The sequence below is a fragment of the Balaenoptera musculus genome, chromosome 8 (assembly GCF_009873245.2).
Source record: "Balaenoptera musculus isolate JJ_BM4_2016_0621 chromosome 8, mBalMus1.pri.v3, whole genome shotgun sequence".
NCBI classification, from domain to species: domain Eukaryota; kingdom Metazoa; phylum Chordata; class Mammalia; order Artiodactyla; family Balaenopteridae; genus Balaenoptera; species Balaenoptera musculus.
In genome coordinates, this window is record NC_045792.1 from 42,215,048 (window position 1) to 42,235,461 (window position 20,414).

The following is a 20,414-nucleotide window of genomic DNA, read 5'->3' on the forward strand; positions in this document are numbered from 1 at the left end:
GAACAGAAATAAAGGGAGCAAACAGAGAACAGTAAAGGAGTTGGCCTAAGTTTAACCATATCAAGTTACATTATATGTTACCAGACTAAATGCTCAAATTAAAAGGCACAGATTCCAAAATTAATAAAATAGCAAGTGGCAATTACATGCTCTCTATAGAAGGTACATTTTAAAAGTAAGTGGATGGAAGAATACGTATCATGCAAATGTAAGTATAAGAAAGCTGATGTGGTTTAATTTATACCAAATAAAATATGCTTAAATATAGAGATTATTACCAAAGATAAAGAATATTTCATAAAGGTAAAAGGTTAGTTCTGTCCTGAAGACATAATATTAATGTGTATATGTCTAATAAATGAGTTTCATAACACATAATGCAAAAATTAACAGAATTAATGGGAAAAATAGACAATTTCACATTCCTGGAGGAGATTGTAACACTATTCTTGACAGAATTTGATCCCCCCAAAAAAGTCAGTGAAGAAATAAAGGAATCACCATACTAATCAGCTAAAGCAGAAAAGAAGACAAGTCATATGATCATATAAATTGATGCAGAAAAACTGAAACTGAGCGGGGCCCTATGGGCTCCCAGGCACGGAGGACTTTTTGTCTCCCATTTCTTGTAGGCAAGACTCCAGCCTCCATGACATTCCCCGAGTTCCAAAGGGCAGATTCCAACAGTTGCAAATCAAAGGAGGAGCAGCCAGGAAACCACCTGAGGCCCTGCACACATCCTAATCTTGTCAGCAACCCCACCCCTTTGAAACTCTGCAGAAGAAAGAAGAATGCAGGACTGTTACTGCCTTGATCCTTATAGCATACCCCTGACCAGGAGCCCTGACTGTAAGACCTCTCCCTATTCCCCAGGGAGGGGGACACATTTCTTGAGGTGTTAGCCTGCTGTGTTCCCCTCTTTGCCTGGCAAAGAATAAAGCCACCCTTTCTTTCTCCTCCAAAACTCTGTCTCTGTATCTAATCTTGGCATTGGTGTACAGGGAGCCAAGATTTTGAGAGCAAAACCATTTTACAACTGCCAACTAAAGTGTGTCACTGGCCATCTGGTTCTACAAGGATTAGCTCATTAGTCACTGCATTTACTGACCTCCAACACACTCTGAAAGGAATTCAGGGTTGGAGATCAGGAATGAGATACTCTATGCTCTGGGAAAAACTGGCAGAACAGGCCTTCAGATAGTTAGATATTTTCAGGAGAAAATTTTATTTACCCAATTTCTTGTATCTTCTCATACATAGAAAAGCACTAAAATTATTCATGGAGATATCTGCTCCTTGTGACTAGCAGCAACCTTCTTGTTACTAGTAGCAACCGTGTACCAAGATGTGTGCTTGATTGCATGCACCCCCTTCACTAAAATCATATATATACGCACCTGGACCTCCACCCATCCCCACCTCCACCTCTTGGGAGAAGTTACAAAGAGCTATCTGAGAGAATGTCTCCTGGGTATAGTCCTCTGTAAGTCCCCAAATAACACTGAACTCACAGCTCTCTCATGTTGTGCTTTTTTTTTTTTTTCCAGTTGACACAATATTTAATACCCATTCATGATTTTAAAAAAAACAACAAACCTCTTAGCAATCTTGGAATAGAGGGACGTTTCCTTAACTCAGTAAAGAGTATCTACAAAAAATCTACATACAACATCACACTTAATGGGGAAACTCTGAGTGCTTTCCCACTAAGATCAGACATAGGGAAAGAATGTTTGCTCTCATCACTTTTATTCAATGCAGTACTGTAATTACAATCAGCACAATAAGGACACATATATATATATATATATATATATATATACACACACACACATATATATATATATATATATATATATATATATACACATATATATATGGCATACAGTTTGAAAACAGAGAAATAAAATGGTCCCTATTTGAAGATGGCCTGATTTTCTACATAGGAAGTAAATCCTAATGAATCTACAAAAACTCCTAGAACTAACACATGAGTTTAGACAAGCCACAGAATGCAAAATCAACAGTATTTCTATATACTAGCAACAAACATGTGAAAACTGAAATTAAACACCATATGATTTTACATCTGCTGCAAAGAAAATGAAATACTTCCATGTAAAGGTAACAATACATATACAAGATCTGCATCCTGAAAATTGCAAAATGTTGATAAAGGAAGACCTAAATAATTGTAGAGACGTACCATAATCATGGATGGAAAGTCGAGACAGAGTAAAAATGCGAAGTGCCCCTAAATTGCTCTGTAAGATTAAAGCAATTCTTGTCAAGATCTCATCAAGGATTTTTCTAGATATAGATATATTTATTCTATATTTTATATGAATAGGCAAATGATATAGAAAAATAAAGTGGGAGGAATCATCCTATGCATTGTTAAGGCTTACTACGTAACTTCAGTAATCAGGACAGCATGGTACTGGCAGGGAGTAGACGCATAGATCAGCAGAGCATCAGAGAACTCAAAGAGACTCACACAAATATGCCCAACTGATTACTGACAAAGGAGCAAAAGCAATGGATAGCCTTTCAACAAATGGGGCTAGAGCAACTGGACATCCACAGGTAAAAAAAGAATGACCCTCAACCAAGCATTACACCTTATGCAAAAATTAACTCTAAAATGAATCACAAAATATATTGTAAAATGTAAACTATAAAATTTGGGGGTAAAAAGAGGAGAAAAGGTATCTAGGGCTAGACAAAGAGTTCTTAGACATGAACCCAAAAGCATGATCTATAGAATGAAAAATTGATATATTAGACCTTATTAAAATTGAACACTTCTGGGACTTTCCTGGTGGCCCAGGGGTTAAGAATCCACCTGCCAATGAAGGGGACATGAGTTCGAGCCCTAGTCCGGGAAGATCCCACATGTCACGGAGCAACTAAGCCCATGTGCCACAACTACTGAGCCCATGCTCTAGAGCCCACAAGCCACAACTACTGAGCCTGCGTGCCACAGCTACTGAAGCCCACGCACCTAGAGCCCGTGCTCCGCAACAAGAGAAGCCACTGCAATGAGAAGCCTGTGCACCACAAAGAAGACCCAACACAGCCAAAAAAAAAAAAAAAATTAAACACTTCTGATGTGCAAACAACCCAATTAAGGTGTGAAAGGACAAATAACAGACTAGGAAAAATATCTGTACACCACAAAGCCAACACAAGACTTGTATATAGAAAATATAAAGAACCCTCAAAGCTCAGTAGAAAAAAAAAAAAGTATCCAAATAGAGAATAGGTCAAAGGCATGAACAGACATTTCACTGAAGATGGTATACAGATGGTGAATAAGCACAGGAAAAGATGTTCAATATCATTAGGTACTAGGGAATGTAAATTAAAACCATAATAAGGTATCTCTATGCACCTGTCAGAATGGGTAAAATTAAAAAGAGTAATAACGCCAATGAAAAATATAAAATGATATAGCCATACTATAGTTTGGCAGATTCTTCAACAACTAAAAGTGTACTTTTCCTACAAACAAGCAATTTTCACTCTGGGGTATTTATCCCAGAGAAATGAAAACCTATGATTACATAAAAGTTGTACATGAATGTTAATGGCAGCTTCATTCATAATAGCCAACAAGTGGAAGCAAAACAAATGTCCCTCAGTGGGTGAAAAGTTAAACTGTAGTACATCCCTATGATGAATGAAGAGACTGAAAGACTCTTCCAAATTCATCTACAGATTCAATGCAATTTTAATCAAAGTTCCAGCAGGCTTTTTTTTTGGTAGGAATTGAGAAGTTGATTCTAAAATTTATTTGGATATGCAAATGACTTAAAACAGTCAAAGCAATTTTTAAAAAGAAAAATTTGTAGGATTAACTCTACCTGATTTTCAGACTTACTATTAAGCTAGACTAAACCAGATAGTGTGGTACTGAGATATATAGATTAATAGATCAATAGAAGAAAATATAAAATCCAAAAAACAGGCCATGGATTTATGATCAAGTGATTTTGGACCAAGTACCAAGGCAATTCAACAGGGAAAGAAAAGTTTTTAAACAAATCTTGCAGGAATAATTAAATAATTGTATTTAAAAAATCATCAACTCTTACATCATACCACACACAAAAATTAACTTGAAGTGGATCATTGACCTAAATGTGCAAGCTAAAATTACAAAACTTCTAAAAAAAAATAATATAAGAAAATCTTCACAACTTCTCATAGGCCTAGATAGGACACAGAGTATGAAACATAAGACAAAAGATTGTTCAACTGGAGTTTATCGAAATTAAAAATCTCTGCCCTTCAAAAACTCCACTAGGCAAACAAAAAAGCCAACCATAGAACAGAAGAAAATATTCACAAAAATACCTGACAAAATGTATAAAGAAAGAACTCCTATACTCAATAATAAATCAAAACAATTTAAAAATGAAAAAAAAAATTGAACAGAGACCCTATAAAAGAAGCTATACAAATGTCCAATAAGTGCATGAGAAGAGGGGTGGGATAGGGAGGGTGGGAGGGAGACACAAGAGGGAGGAGATATGGGGATATATGTATATGTATAGCTGATTCACTTTGTTATACAGCAGAAATTAACACACCATTGTAAAGCGATTATACTCTAATAGAGATGTTAAAAAAAAAAAGAAAATGCAAATTAAAACCACAATGGAGATACTAGTACACACCCACTAAAATGGTTAAAATGAAAACAACTGACAATACTAAGGTAGAAATGTAAAATGGTACAACCACTTTTGAAACCTGTTTGTCATTTTCTTAAAAAGTTAAAACACGTGCTTATCATCCAACACAGCCATTCAAAAAGAAATGAAATCATATGTAAACATATGCTCATAGCAACTTTGTTCACAATAATCAAAAACTAAAAACAACCCGAGATCCATCAACTACATATTGGAGTCTCTCCATTCAATAGAATACTACTCAGCAATAAAAAGCAATAAACTACAGATACATGCAACAACCTGGATGAATTCCAAAATCATTCATCATGCTGAGTGAAAGACACAAAAAAACACATACTGTATGATTTTATTTATATAAATTTCTAGAAAATATAAAGGAGTCCAAAGGAAGGGAGTTGAAGGGAGGAATAAACTGCAAAGGCATGATGTAAATTTTCTGTATCTTAATTGAGGAGGTGGTTTGCTGAGTATATTGTGCATCTGTCAATACTCTCAAATCGTAGGCTTTATATGGATGCAGTTTATTTTATGTAAATTATGATTCAGTAAAAATTTTTTTAATGATACTCCTTTGAAAGAGTCGGAATATAGAAATAAATGTCATAACTGCCTTCAAGGAATTCATAACCACTCCCCTGAATGAATGTCACTCCTTCTCTTGCTAAGAGACTGGTGGGTTTGCACTGATCCTTTTGCTTTCACTTTGTCCTATTTGTGTTACTTAAATTTGCAACACGGGATAAAGGTTTAATTTGTAGAGGACAGAATCTGAAACTTTAATCTCCTTTCCTCTAAATCAGAGTTTGCAACCATCTTACTCTTCCTGGCAGAATATGACATTTAAATTAAATTCCTGATTAAACCCAGGCACAGGGAACAAAGAATAACATTGAGTTGCAGTCCAAAGTACATGAAGTTGAAACATCTCTTAATAAGGCAACCAGATACTTTTTCTGCAGATGAAGTTGGGGAAGAAAGGCTCCTTCAACATTCAAGTAGATTTTACTCTAAGAGTGGAATAAAGGAACATTTAAACTACCATGAATTAATGTGATATCGTATAATTTCACACAAAGATTACCCACATGAATAAAATCAGTTTTCATACAGTTCTCACTCTGCAATATTTTAAACACTATTTTTATGATCAAGTATACAAAACAAACTTACCGAAGAAATGATTTAATATTTTCAGCTTTCATCTCAGATACCAGTTTCCACCTTAGATTTTGGTGAGTGTCCACTGAAGTGGCTGTTTCTTTGAGAGGCTTACTAAGCCAGCCTGGGAGGAGAATACATACACATATGCATACTACATACACAAGAAATTGCTTTTGACTTTTAGAAGCCAAAGGGGAAGAAGGAAAAAAAAAAAAAAAAAAAAAAAAAAAAAAGCCCTTACCTAAGAAACAGATCATGGTGAGCTTTACAAAAACTTCATACCAAATGCAGAAAACCTTCAAATTCTGATGTGTAACTGAGTTGGTTAAACGAGTTTTAAATGAGGGCTATTCTTTTCATTTTCCCATGAGCTATGCATCAAGGCACGGGTCTTTATCTTTCTTGTTCTCCCATGGGGGTTAAGTTCGTAGCACAGTGCCTGACACACAGGGAGCATTTGACAAATATTTATGTAATAAATGATTACAGAAGGGCAGTTGAAAGTTTTGACTCATTAATGGTCTTGGAAATGAAATCATCTTTTTGACCCCTGCGGATAGTGGCAACTCTAAATTGTCTTCACAACAGCCCTTAACAGTACCCTGAACTCAGCGAGCATTTAATAAATTTGAACTTCTGGCACACTTTATTAGGAAGGCCGAAATGCATTCCACTCAGTTTCCAGTTCTGCTGAAATTGGCGGAGCTCAGCCGGCCCGGCGCCCAGCGCTGCAGCCCAGCTCTTCAGCCCCAGGTTCTCCCGCTTTTCTCCGGGGAGGCTGGAGGGATCCGGGGAAGGGGTCGGTACACTTACCCACCATAAATCCACCCAGGAAAGATGCCAGCGCTGCAGCCAAGCACATCCCAAGGTACAGACGACCCCTGGACTTGGCCATGGCTTCCTCGGGACTGAGCAGGAGGCGCCGGCTACCGGAGCGAGCCTCGGGAATGAGGGCGAACAGAGCGCGCGCGCCCGGGAACGCGGGGAACGCCCAGGTTGCCGCAGACCGTGGCCTCCGCTGACCTTCCTCAAAGCCCTGCCTCTGCCCTCCAGGTGGGTCCAGAGGCGAATGGAAACCGGCCCCAAACTCCTGGCTTCTGCGATCCCCGGGGGGCCTCGAGGGGAGCGAGGAAGCCCTGCAGGAGGAGGACACGTTCTGCTTGCTGGCAGGCAACGTCCAATCTGTTGATCCTGGACAAAGTGTGCTTTCGGCGTGGGGGTGGGGGTGGGGACTACTGAAAATGTCCCTGCTTGTTCCCTAAAGAACTCTACTTACCAGCCTCATTCTAGGAGTTGCCAGATGCATTTAACTCCAGCTTTTTCTTCCCTGTTTATTGCTGTGCTGCCAGATTCTGACTAATTTATAACCGGTCACACTTGGGCAGCCTTTCTGGTCCTGGCTGCTCTCTGATAACACATTAGTTTCCTAACCACATACAACCTCAGAACTGATAGGATTGGGCTCTTTTGTCTTCCTTTACCCAAACAAGTCTCCAAATTACTGAAATTGTCAGTTTCTTCTTCTGTAACTGGGGTTTTTCCCTATCTCACTAGAATGTTGTAGGTTCAAATTAATAAGATTAACCACTGAAAGTGCCTTGCACCCTAACCCATGGTGGTTTCTCAACAAATGTCATCCTCCCTAACCTCCCCCTCCTATCACGTTTACCCCAGCATTTCTTTTTAAAAGTGATTAAAAGGTTTACAAGGCAGTACTTGTAAATAGGACACCATTATCCATCCATTTTACCCTGGAGGAAATCTTTAGCAATTCATGACTGGATTCCTCCTATCCAACCAAAAGCAATTTTGCAGCCAGAGCAAAGGTGCCTACTGGGTGGAATATGAACAAGATAGTACATCTCTGGTTATGAAACTGAGAAGGACCCTGTGGGGTTCCCCAGTACAAATCCTTTCTGTGTCACTCATTTCTTGTTTGTAGGAAATTGGCTTCATTCAGCCTCCTTGACCTTCCCTGAGTTCCAAAGGGCAGGTTCAAACAGTTGCTAATCAGGGAAGGGAAGGAATACAGAAACTACGGAGGAGCAGTCAAGAAACAACAGTGCAGCCTTCGGGCAGGGTCCTGGTTCCTCTTGAGGGAATATATATAGCAATATCTTTGAGTTCTTCTGAAAAACTAAGACCCCCACCCAGGTAGAGGACGGCAACTTCAGGCTGAGAGCAAGATTCCTGGAGCACTGCCCTGTTACCTCACCACCAACCAATCAGAACAAAGCCACACACCCTGCAGCCCTCACCCCAAATTTTACCTATAAAAACTTCTCCCCCCAAACAATTGGGAAGTTTGGTGTTTTTGAGCACGAGTCACCCATTCTCCTTGCTTGGCCCTACAATAAACCTTTCTCTGCTCCAAAATTCTGACGTTTCAGTTTATTTGGCCTCACTGTGTATCAGGCACATGAACTTTTTTCAATAACAGTTATACCCCCAATCTTCACTGCATTGTCTGAGGCCCTGATAATCTTAGATAAGGCACTTTTCTTTGCTCCTAAAAAGTTGCCAGGAGAGTCTAATTTCTTTTTCTTGCACTGCAATTGTTGATAAATGTATTTGATGGTTTTTCCTTCAAAAATTTTGTAGAAGAAATATAGGTTTCTGATAACTTTCAGACCATACTACTGAACTGGGTAACAAATTACAGAACTCTAATTGAAAAACTGATGGCTTCCTAAAACTGCTAACAACAGATCAAGATCAACAAGAATCAATTACATTAATGATTGAATGAACTGACGAATATTATTATAATTTTTATGACTTTTCATTTGAAATATTACTGGTTTTTTAATCTTTCATTTTCAGATATGAGGAAACCTTTCCTCTTGTGTAATGACATACAGAAATTTGGTAAATTAGACTTTTGTATAATACCTTTGTATTTACATAAAGTCACTAATAATCTGCTCTCCTTGTAACGGGACACAATTGGAAACACTGTTTACATTAACAAGGCTTTGACTGGAAGGCAATATTTGAGAATATGCGTTGAATCAGATATGACCAGACAGCTTTAAGGAACTAAGATTGACTTTATGAAGCTATAAAGCCCCTTAGAAAACCAGCCTGGTACCTTGCTTACTTACAGTGTTCCCAGCAGCCTTACCAGGTGAGTAAGAATGGTCACTTCCTGGCAGATGCAAGAACCTCAGGATATTTTGGGAACCTCAAGAAGAGAGAAATTCACCCAAATCTATAGGTATTACATGCAAGTGTGATGGCAAATACTTGGCCTGGCTTGCTGGCCTTGAGAGCTATTAAAAATTCAGTCTGGGACTTCCCTGGTGGTCCAATGGTTAAGACTCCATGCTTCCACTGCCAGTTGCTATTCTTGCTGGACTTAAGTAAATAATCAGGCCAATTTGAGTGAAACTAAACTTATTTTGCAAACAAATTAGTTTTAATTTGGCTTTCTTTGGTAGAAATGAGGGTGATTTTAAAGAGAAAAAATTGTGTTTCAGCAAAAACTGTAATACACAGTTATGAATATTAGATTTGAGTTCTATCAATCATCTTTGAAGTTTTGTTCTTCCACCTAAAAACTGGACTGGGTTCTGAATTCTTCTAGTCTCCTCAAATATTTGGCAACAACTGTTCAAACTAATGTTTCCAATTTTTCTCCCCCTTTTGACTTGGAATCATTTAGAACTATAGCTGAACAACTTGATATAAACTTAAGAGAGATCACCACAATAGCCCATGTTTAGACAATCTCTGTGCCTGTCACTTTGTAAGCCACTCAGAAAGTTTACCTGAACACCTGATGACATCATCAGAGACATTTCAAACTACAAAAGATGCTTCGACCTTAAGATCTAGAAATCTTCTCCACTGGCAACTCTCAGGACTCAGACACTGGGTTTACAATTTGCTCCAACCATGAACCTTTGTTTTTCTTTTGTCTCCATAGAAATGCGTCTTAGTAAATACCTGATTGCTTGCACCCTATAGGGCTAACTTTGAGAGCCCACATGCATCACTGCCTCCTGAAATGAGTAACTGACCTGACCTATTGTCAGAACTAAGAAACTGGCTCAGTGAGATAAAGCAATCTATCAACCCAACTTCTGGACTGTGAAATCTCTTAAAAGAAGTTTCAAAGGCAGGACTGTAGTAGAGCAAAATTTGCCACCTCAAAATGTCTCTTTGGCATACGTACTATTTCTAGATGAAAATAATCAAGGCCCCAAAGACTCAGGAGTAAACTTTGATCTTCCTCCTAACTGCCTAAAAGAAGGTAGTTAGAGGACCTGTTGCAGGAATGGAGCTATCAAGTAGATAACTATAGGATGAATAGGTGTGGTACACTGGAAGGAACCTGGAAAAATCTGTTAAAATTCCTCTCTGTGTCCCATTGTCTCTGCCTGGCTCAGCAAACTTTTTTTTTACTACACATCTGCTTTCTATCTCCATGTGAATTACTTTCCTCCCCTTTGAAGTCCCAAACTACTTCCCCCTTTTGTCTTTAGCTAAAGATGGTATTTAAGGTGAGGGTTTTGGCCATTTGGGGGAATTACTCAATTCCTCTGGGTCTCTCCCATCTATACATGTTAAAAAAAAAAATGACTAAGTTATTTGTGAAATTTGTTTTTTCCTACTCCTATCTCAATTTTTATAGCTAATTATATGTTGACTAATAGAAGAGATCAGTCTATTAATTAGCACAGTTTCCCAACTTGATTAATATTCCCAAATTAAAATTAGATTATTCGTTCATTCAACGAGGCTATAGCATTCCAGACATTGTGAAAAATTCTGAAGATATGGTCCTTGCCTTTAGGAAGCCTACAACAGTGAGAAGGCAAATATTGAATAGGTAATTAAATGTAAGAAGTTCTAAGAAGGAGCAGTATTACCTTAAATGTGAAGGTTGTCGCTGCCTTAATAGGTGGCATCTGCAATCTTTATCTTGGCAATCCATTGTAAATAGTCCAGTTAACTGGTTCAGCAAGCCTTTCACCTTTGTAAAAATATGGACACAGAGTCATTTCATGATTTCATCTTCTCAATTAAGCATATAAAAGAATGCTGCTATCACAGTTTCTAATTATTTGCATCTTAGAAGATATTTGCATCTTACAAAGCACACTTAACAAAGCAACATTGTTTGATTTATGCCAACCCCTTTCAGTCTTTCCTTCAAAGCTAAAAACTGTATAGGAAACTTTTAGTATTGGAAGATCAATCTCAGTAAAAGTATTTAACACATTTGATCTGCTCAGTATTCAGGGTCTCTAACATGACAGGATCTCACTATCTTCTCCATTAGTGAAGTTAAATTGTTCTTATATAATCTTTCTTTCCCTTCTCCTCTCACATCCTAGAAAAGGCAATCTTGTAACTTCAAAGTCCAAATCCTATCAAATGGATCACTGCAAGGTTTGAAAACAAAGTGTGACTTGTGTACTGATAAAGCAGTATATGTAAGTTTCTTAATAAACATACCAATAATTAAGATTTAATAGAGAAGAAATAATAACTAGTGTCAAATTTCACATTTTCCCTGAAGATGTTGCATTATCTTTCATAAAAGAGGGATCGCCTAGATGCTCACTGTACAGATATAGACATGATGCCATTAATGATGTCACAAGGTGATAGGATGATCTGGTCATCGAGATAGAAACATTTTCTTTCCAAAAAAGTGAAAAGTTAATGTCATGGTGGCTGAGATTCATGACAAAAAATACATTCCAATTGAGTATTTCTAAAATCCTGGGTCTAAAAACTGCCCAAAATTAGTTTCAAACTTAAGATGTGAGAATGTTAGTATATTGTACCATAAACCATAACACATAGAGCAGGTGAGAAGTGAGACAGGAGTATAGTGTGAAAAGTGTAAAAGACTAATAAAAGTAAGTGAGAAGAAATTTTAAAAGAAAAGCAGAAAACCATGATTGGATGATTTCCTCCTGATGTCACAATTACTCTACTCAACAGTAAATGTAGAAATTAGAAAAGATCCACCAAGTTAAAGTGTAAAACAGAGAGAGGGCTGCCACCCATGTCCTCCTATCAATACAGGGTGTGTGTACCATGATGCTAACATTCCAGGTGGTACCTTGGCACTGGTAAGTTATATTTATTTGGCCTTTAAACCATGTTTTCCTATCCAGTATTTCTCATTCCTTATAATTAACATGTACCTTCAGCCTATTTTCCATGATAGCTTGTACATAATAGTGCTAGGATCAGGGGACCACTCATGCTTTTTCTTCCAACACTCTCATCCTCTATCCTCATTTACATCCTCAGTCCCTGTGTACTTTCCCTATCATTAGATTATGAATAAATCTCTCCAGATTTTTGATCTTCCTTCTGACAGCCCTTTCTCTATTCCATCTTACCTGACACCTATTTTTACTTGATGATACCCCTTGTCCTAAAACCAGAGAAAAATCCACTTCATGGGGAAGTAGGAATGAGTCACATAGGGACTCATGGAGTCAGAAAGGAAGGATGGACCTTTGCTCTGACATCATAAATCACTGGGTGTTCTCTTTTGAAGTTACTACCCTCTGATTATATCATCTGCTTCTTATTCACATCATTGTCCCCAGTTGAGCACCAAGATATTCTCCCACCTTCTGTAATGGTTTGAACAGCTGTCTTGTAGATTTTTGGTGTACCTCTGGCACTTCACTCTTCCTTTTCTTTCACATCTTGCATCCAATCCACCAGTAAGTTCTACTGGCTCTGCAATCAAAATATATCATGAATCCAGCTGCTTCACCAGTATTCATCTAATCCTAGCCCCAGTCATCTCTCATCTAGACTTCCGCAACAGACCCCTAGTGAGGGTCTTCCTCCACTGTTGCTCCTGTTGTTACTTTAGGAAGAAAACTCTATGGAGTCAATCAGATCATGTTATTATTAAAATCCTTCAAAGCTTTCTCATTAAACTTAAAAACAAAATTCAGACTCCTTAGAGCGGCAACTAAACCTACTTGATCTAGCTTTTGAAGCTTGCCTCCTTTCAAGGGAAGACAACACTAAGGAAACACATGCAGACCAAGTGCATACAGACCAGGAAACAGCCACATCAGCAGAGATCACCAGCATCACAAAGAACCAGACAATCCCAGAGGGAGGCCTGTGGTAATGTGCTCTCCCAGCGCTCGTGTAGTACATCCATATGCCTACAGATGAAGGCATTGGTAAATGTCCAGTGGCTAAGAGCATTCCTGGCCTTCTTCTACAGTATTGTCCAAGGCTTGCTAACAAGACAAAATAACAAAAAAAGCAGTTTTCAACAATTTTATAATTGGAGGCAGTTGTTGGAAAAGCTAAAATTATTCCATGTTTTTCCTTCAGTGAGCTGAGACTGGTACCTCTTCTTGACCAGCTAGAGTGACCAAGGGCAGTATAACTCATAATAATAGCAATATAATTCATATTCTGCAAGCCCTATCCATAATAAAGGTCAAGCCTATATTTCCCTAAACTGCATTGACAATATTTATGATTCAGTGTTTATTCTCTGCTCTCTAACCTGAGAGCTCAGACCACCCTGAGAAAGGCTGTCAGGCATTTGCCAGGCATCTCACTACTACAAGCTTTCATTCAGAAAGCCTTTTTTTTCTTATAGTAAGGCTTTTCGTGAATAAGTGAAAGAGGTTTTCAGATGATCGAGTGGTGAAGTTATTGCAGACTCTGGTTCATACATAGACAGGGTGAAAAAGATAAAGGGGAGAAGAGCCAAAGGGTAAGAGATCCATGGTGTGGTCCAAGGGGATGTGAAATAATGCTCAGTGAATGCTCTCTGGCTTTCACAAAGACCAAAATTTTAACAACAAATCTATTCCATTTCCTAAAACACAGGTCAGTCTTCCACAGCAAAACTAAATCTCTAACCAACATAGACAATTAAAAAATTCCTTTATGCTGGAACAAAATATCTTAGTGTAGCTTGCATATTGCTAATAGGATAAAAGACCCTAGAACTAAGTGAATAAGTAAAGCTGGACTTTGAATGTGTCAAAAAAATGAAAGGATGATTATAGTCAACTGTACATTGTCACAAGCTTTTCCTCAAAAATATTTTAAAAAATCAACTCCAATCAATTTGGAAGATAGCTAGATCCCAGGACCATAATCCTGGTAATTGTCATCTTTGTGTGGTAAGCAGGCATAATATAAAGCCAGTATCTTAACATCAAAACATTGTGTTTTCTGAATTGCTCAGAGAAGAAAGATTCTGTCCTTGCAATTTATTGGCCTGAAGAGACCCTGCCCCACTCTGACAAAATACAGCCAAGGAGAAAGACAACCGTCATGGACAATCACATTTTCTTATTTCATTAGTTTTGGTGAAATCAAATTTAAAACTGATCTATAAATACAGAGTTTAGAGTGAGGTGATTCCTATTTACCTTCCACTTTAAAAATTGCTTTGGAAACTTGCTCTGTAGGCATTGGGACATGGCATCTCACTTGAGTGAAAGGGTGGTTCGCCTGTAATTAAAACAACTCCCCCAAAATTAAAAATAGAATTACCATATGATATGATCCTGCAATTCTACTTCTGGGTATTTATCCAAAGAAAACAAAAACATTAATTTGAAAAGATACCTAGAGACTTCCCTGGTGGTCCAGTGGTTAAGACTCCATGCTCCCAATGCAGGGGGCCTGGGTTCGATCCCTAGTTGGGAACTAAAATCCCACATACCGCAACTAAGCCCACGGGCCACAGCTACTGAGCCCGCACACTCTAGAGCCTGTGCGCTGCAACTAGAGATGCCAGTATGCTGCAGTGAAGACCCAGCACAGCCTAAATAAATAAATAAAAATTTTTTTAAAAAGAGAGCCACATTGAAATTAAAAAAAAAAAGAAAAGAAAAGATATCTACACCTCCATGTTCATTGTACATTATTTATAATAGCCAAAACATGGAAACAACCTAAATGTACATCACTGGATAAATGGATAAAACAGTGTGATAGGTATATATCACATTATACATATATATATGCCATAAAAAAGAATGAAATCTCGTCATTTGTAACAACATAGATGGACCTTGAGGACATTGCGTTAAGTAAAATAAGTCAGACAGGAAAAGTTAAATATCATATGATCTCACTTATGTGGAATCTATAAAGCAAAAAAACACACATATACATACACATGTTCTTTAGATTTGTCCCCTGAGAGGACCCGGGAGAAGCACATTTCAGGAGCGGTAAACACACATATATTCTTGGCTAATATTATTCTCCTCTAAGTGGACTGAGGATCTTTGGGGAAATGGTTTATTCCAGGGCTGTGGAAAAGGAAATGCAAGTCTGGAACATCTTGTGCCAGAAATCAAGGAAATGCTCAAAGAATGATGGAGACACATCAAAAAGACAGGGAGGGCATCTTGAAGGGGCTGCTATTGATCAAACCTGGGACAAATTAACTCAAAATAAATAATGCTTGTAGCTAGTTATAACTCACTGAATAAAATTGGAAATCATGAGTCCAAACAGTTATAAATGAATGAATAAATTAAAATGATATAAATGAATAAATTTAATGTTTGATGAGGAATATGCTTTTTACATAGCTTCCAAGTACCTAGCCATAAATATATTTAAAAGGGAAAAAGTAACTTTTTTTTTTTTTTTTTTTTTTTGGCTGCACCACACAGCTTGTAAGGATCTCAGTTCCCCAACCAGGGATTGAACCTGGGCCCTGTCAGTGAAAACCCAGAATCCTAACCACTAGGCCACCAGGGAACTCCCTGGGAAAAAGTGGGGAAACCTGACAGACACCACCTTAAACAAGTGACCTAAATGAACAACATCAAAATGGGCCCATCAAAATAGTGCACCATTAGATAGGATGCAATAGAAACAGCATCACTTTTGTGATTTTCTGGTCAAGATGCATAACCTATTTGTAATCAGGAGAAAACAGACAAAATTACTTTAAGATATATTCTACAAAATATCCAACCTTTCATTGTCAAAAGTATCAAGGGCATGAAAGTTAAGACTAAGGACCTGTTCCAAAATATATATATATTTAGAAGAAAAGTAGAGCTGAGAGAACCCTGAGTTACACAAATCTGTCCAATTTAACTCAAAAAACATAAACTGACAATTTTGCAAATTTCTCAATGTCCAATTTGCAAATATTTACAAACTTAAACTAATAATAATTTTATACAATTTTATTTGTAATGCAGAAAAATTCAGATGTCTTAGAAGTTGATTAGTCTCTATTCCATATTTCTAAATCAGTAAAAGTCCTTTAAAAGTTGATTTGCCATGGGACTTCCCTGGTGGCAGAGTTGTTAAGAATCTACCTGACAGTTCAGGGGACATTGTTTGAGTCCTGGTCCAGGAAGATCCCACATTCTGCGGAGCAACTAAGTTCATGCGCCACAACTACTGAGCCTGCGCTCTAGAGCCCACAAGCCACAACTACTCAGCCCATGTGCCACAACTACTGAAGCCTGCACACCTAGAGCCCATGCTCTTCAACAAGAGAAGCCACTGCAATAAGAAGTCTGTGCATGGTAACAAAGAGTAGCCCCTGCTCTCCGCAACTAGAGAAAGCCCACACGCAGCAACGAAGACCCACCACAGCCAACAATAAATAAATAAACAAATAAATATAAATTTTAAAAAAAAAAGTTGGTTTGCCTTTATTTTTTTTTTTATTTTCAAATTCCTTCTCTATAAAAATAGGGCTCTTTCGGTGTTTCTATTTAAGGGATAAACATTAATAAGAATTTTTAGAAATACAATAACTAAAAGTGTATGAAGTCACTGACATTCATACCCAGTTTAATTTAGTGTTTTTTATACCAAAAGAAGAAAAAAAAACCATGAAGTACAATATAACTTAATCTGCAATGTAGAGTAAAACAAAATACCTACTGTATTAAAAAAAAAAAAACCCATTGTAAACCATATCACCTGTAGCCTACATCATTATTGGCCTGTGCTTTTGGTATCTGTCAGTTTCTATTTTGCAAGCAACATGTACTGACTCTGACTAACTTGAGCAGAAAAGCAATAGTAGCTCATAGAATTTCTGGTGAGATTAAAAAATCAAAATTCTAAAAAAGTGAGAAACTATGGCGAAAATGATGTCACAGAAACAATTTGCCAAGGATGGTGTAGCTGCAGCAGCGGGACACTGGATGGCACTAACCCTGCTGCTGTCCAGCACTTGCTCTAGATTCAATCCCCGCCACCACCACAGGAACACTTAGACCATATACCTGTGTCCTAGCTTCCAGGGGCAGGGAAAAGAAATGTCTAGACTTTATAGCTTCTTTAATGGTAAAGCATTCTGAAGCCATGAAGAATCACAGAGTGGAATATTCCACAAACATAGAGAAGGGTGTCAAATACTAGGCAACTAAAAACATGCCAGTAAATGATCATGGTTCATCCTTTGCCTGCCCAATATCCACATACATTATTCTTTCTACAGTTACATTTTCAAAAAACATATCCCCATGAATAGTTTTATAATTTTCACACTTAGAGAAGATTACGCTCATCCCTTCTCTATACAGACAGAAAAATGTGTTAGAGTATTGTCTAGGGAAGTGGTTCTCAAAGTGAGGTCCCCAGACTAACAGCATCAATATCACTTGGTTACTTGGTAGAAGTGCATATCCTCCAGCCTAACCTAGAACTATTGAATAAAAAAACAAGCAATCTGTGTTTAATAAGTCCTCCAGGTGGATTCTGATCGTGCTACAATTTGAGAAACAATGATCTAGAGTAATTAATCCTGACAGCCAAGGAGAAACAGAGTTTCTTTTACACAACAGAAAAAATCAACTCAAAACCTCAGAGTTACTGCAGCCAGCTACAAGTCTAACATTTCTAGTTGATGTCCATTCTTCCTCTAGTTCTATCACGGTTCCATCTCAATGATCTCATCCTGTGAACAAAACTGAAAAGCTGAAAGCACCAATCTCAAACCCTGTTTACATTTTATGTACAATAGAGAGAGAGAGGAAATACAAAATAAAGTATAAAATATACACATGATGTAGTAAGATATGAGACAAATGGGATCAGAGTCCTTGTTTCAGCAATTGATCATTTTTCATATTCAAATCTCTTTAAAAGATATTTAGAAGACTGTTTAAATAAAAATAATGCCAGTGTAGTGTGGGGTTACAAAATATGCAAAAGTAAAATATACAAAAACAATAATAAAAAGTATGGCCTATATGTGTTTTAAGAAAAACACATTAAATACAAGGATAATTTGGTTAAGAGCAAAAGAGTGAAAGGGTAAAAAAAAGGATGTAATTTAGTAACACTAAGCAAAGAAATAGCAAGACTGATTTTTACTATATCAGAGAAAGTATATTTAAGAGGAAAGAATATTAGCAGGGATAGGTGGGTCATTTTATTTTTGTCTTACTATGTATGTTTTTTATTTTGAGTTATGGTAAAAGTTTTATTGAAATTTTTAATTTTTATTTTATTACACTTTCTGTTATTTCAATTTAAAAAAATTTCCCAATTCTTTTATTGTGGTAAACAGGTTCTTTTCAAAAAAGAAAATGGTCAATTCATCAAGAAGACACAATGATCCTTAACAATTATGCACCTACTAACAGACCTTCCAAATACGTGAGGCAAATGCTGACAGAACTGCAAGAAATAACAAATCCACAATTATAGTAGATTTTGATACTCCTCTGTTGATTACTGACATAACAAATAGATGTGAAATCAATAAATGTATAGAAGATGTAGCATCACTATCAACCAACTTGAGCTAATTAACATTTATATAACATCCCACCCAACAGCAGCCAATTATGCATTTTTTTTCTTTTTTTAAAATAAATTTATTTATTTTATTTACTTCTTTTTGACTGCTTTGGGTCAAAAATGCGACTTCTCATTGCGGTGGCTTCTCTTGTTGCAGAGCACGAGCTCTAGGCATGCGCTTCAGTATTTGTGGTATGTGGGCTCAGAAGTTGTGGCTCACAGGCTCTAGAGTGCAGACTCAGTAGTTGTGGCACACAGGCTTAGTTGCTCTGCAGCATGTGGGATCTTCCTGGACCAGGGCTCAAACCAGTGTCCCCTGCAGTGGCAGGCGGATTCTTAACCACTGAGCCACCAGGGAAGCCCCTATGCATTCTTTTCAATTGTGCATAGCCATTTAACAAGATTGTTCATATTTTAGGTCATAAAACTAATCTAAATAACTTTAAAATGATGAAAATCCACACAAAATATATTTTTGGAGCATAATGGAATTAAATTAAAAATCAATAACAGAAAGATCTGGAAAATCCCCAATTACTTGAAAACTAAATAACATACTTCTAAGCAACCTATGATTCAAATAAGAAATATAAAGGGAATTTAGAAAGCTTTAAACTCAATTAAAATGAAAATACAACATATCAAAATCTATGGGATGCCAGTAAAGCAGTACTTGGAGGTGGAGAAATCCATACTAATAAAAGCCTCTGTATTAGAAAAAAGAAAGGTATCAAGTCAATGACTTCAGATTTCACTGTAAAAATCCAGAAAAATAGAAATTAAACCCAAAGTAACAAGCAGCACAGAAATCATAATCTGAGCAGAAATACATGATTTCAACAACAAAACAATTGAGAAAAAAATTGACACAAACAAAAACAATTGAGAAAATCAAACCTGCTGATCAATAGAAAAATCAATAAACTGAGTGCTATGGTGGTGTGTTGTGAGAAAGACTCTCTGGCCATTGCTTTCTTTTGGGGGGGAAAGGGGCAGAATCTAGAAGATGGAAAAAGCAAGAAAACATATTTTTCCCTAGAACCTCCAGGAGAGACCACAGACCTGGAGCACACCATGGTTTTAGCCCAGTGAGATCCATTTTGGACTTCTGACCTCCAGAATAAGAGATGAAGATTCTTATCTAAAGTCACAAGATGGTTCATGGACAAGGCTGGGCTTAAGCTGGGGCAGGTCAGGCTCCAGGGCTGGCACTTATATGGAATCAGGTTCACAGCAAGGGCCCACATGCGACTGTGGGTGCCCCTCCTGATGGGGTACAACAAGCACTGGCTCCAGTGCAATGGAAGGGGAGTCAGCCAGAGGGTGCAGACCTGGTAGTCCTGGCTGGAAGGCAGTGTGACTTCTGTTGAGCCAAGGGGCTCCTGTAGTACAAGCAAGAGGATCTCACCACCCAATATAGAGTTACTGGGTGGGATGAAAACATTCAAAGTTCATATCATTGAACCAGAGTGACTGCTGCACTGCTGAAAACTGAAGGAATAAGGAAGTCACAGAAGTCTTTTGAACAGAAAGGAGATATGATTGTAAGTCATTCAAGAAGCTGAATTCGGAAGCGATTAATTTAATGGATTGCAATAAGATGAAGGAATTCAACCAAGATGGCAGAACAGAAGAACCTTGAGCTCACCTCCTCTCAAGATCACACCAAAAATCACAACTAATGGCTGAGCAACCATCAGTAAAAAGACTGGAACCTAGCAAAAAAGATCTACAACTAAAGACATAAAGAAGAAATCACAACGAGATGGTAGGAGGGGCGTACTCGTGATATAA

The 20,414-nt window shown here is 37.6% G+C and overlaps 1 protein-coding gene across 5 annotated transcripts in view; it reads right to left on the minus strand.

Annotated features, from left to right (window-relative positions):
* Positions 1-20,414, minus strand: part of LOC118900210 (N-acetylated-alpha-linked acidic dipeptidase 2) — a 140,504-nt gene that overhangs the window by 76,582 nt on the left and 43,508 nt on the right. For 4 of the 5 annotated variants that reach the window (XM_036862570.1, XM_036862569.1, XM_036862566.1 and 1 more), the window contains 3 exons: positions 10,739-10,842; positions 6,678-7,000; positions 5,874-5,985 (listed from right to left, as the gene is read on the minus strand). In XM_036862570.1, the coding sequence (XP_036718465.1) occupies positions 5,874-5,985; positions 6,678-7,000; positions 10,739-10,803 (500 nt within the window). In that variant the 5' untranslated portion in view covers positions 10,804-10,842. Of the gene's footprint in view, positions 1-5,873; positions 5,986-6,677; positions 7,001-10,738; positions 10,843-20,414 lie in introns of those variants that run through there. The other variant, XM_036862571.1, reaches the window with a different exon arrangement.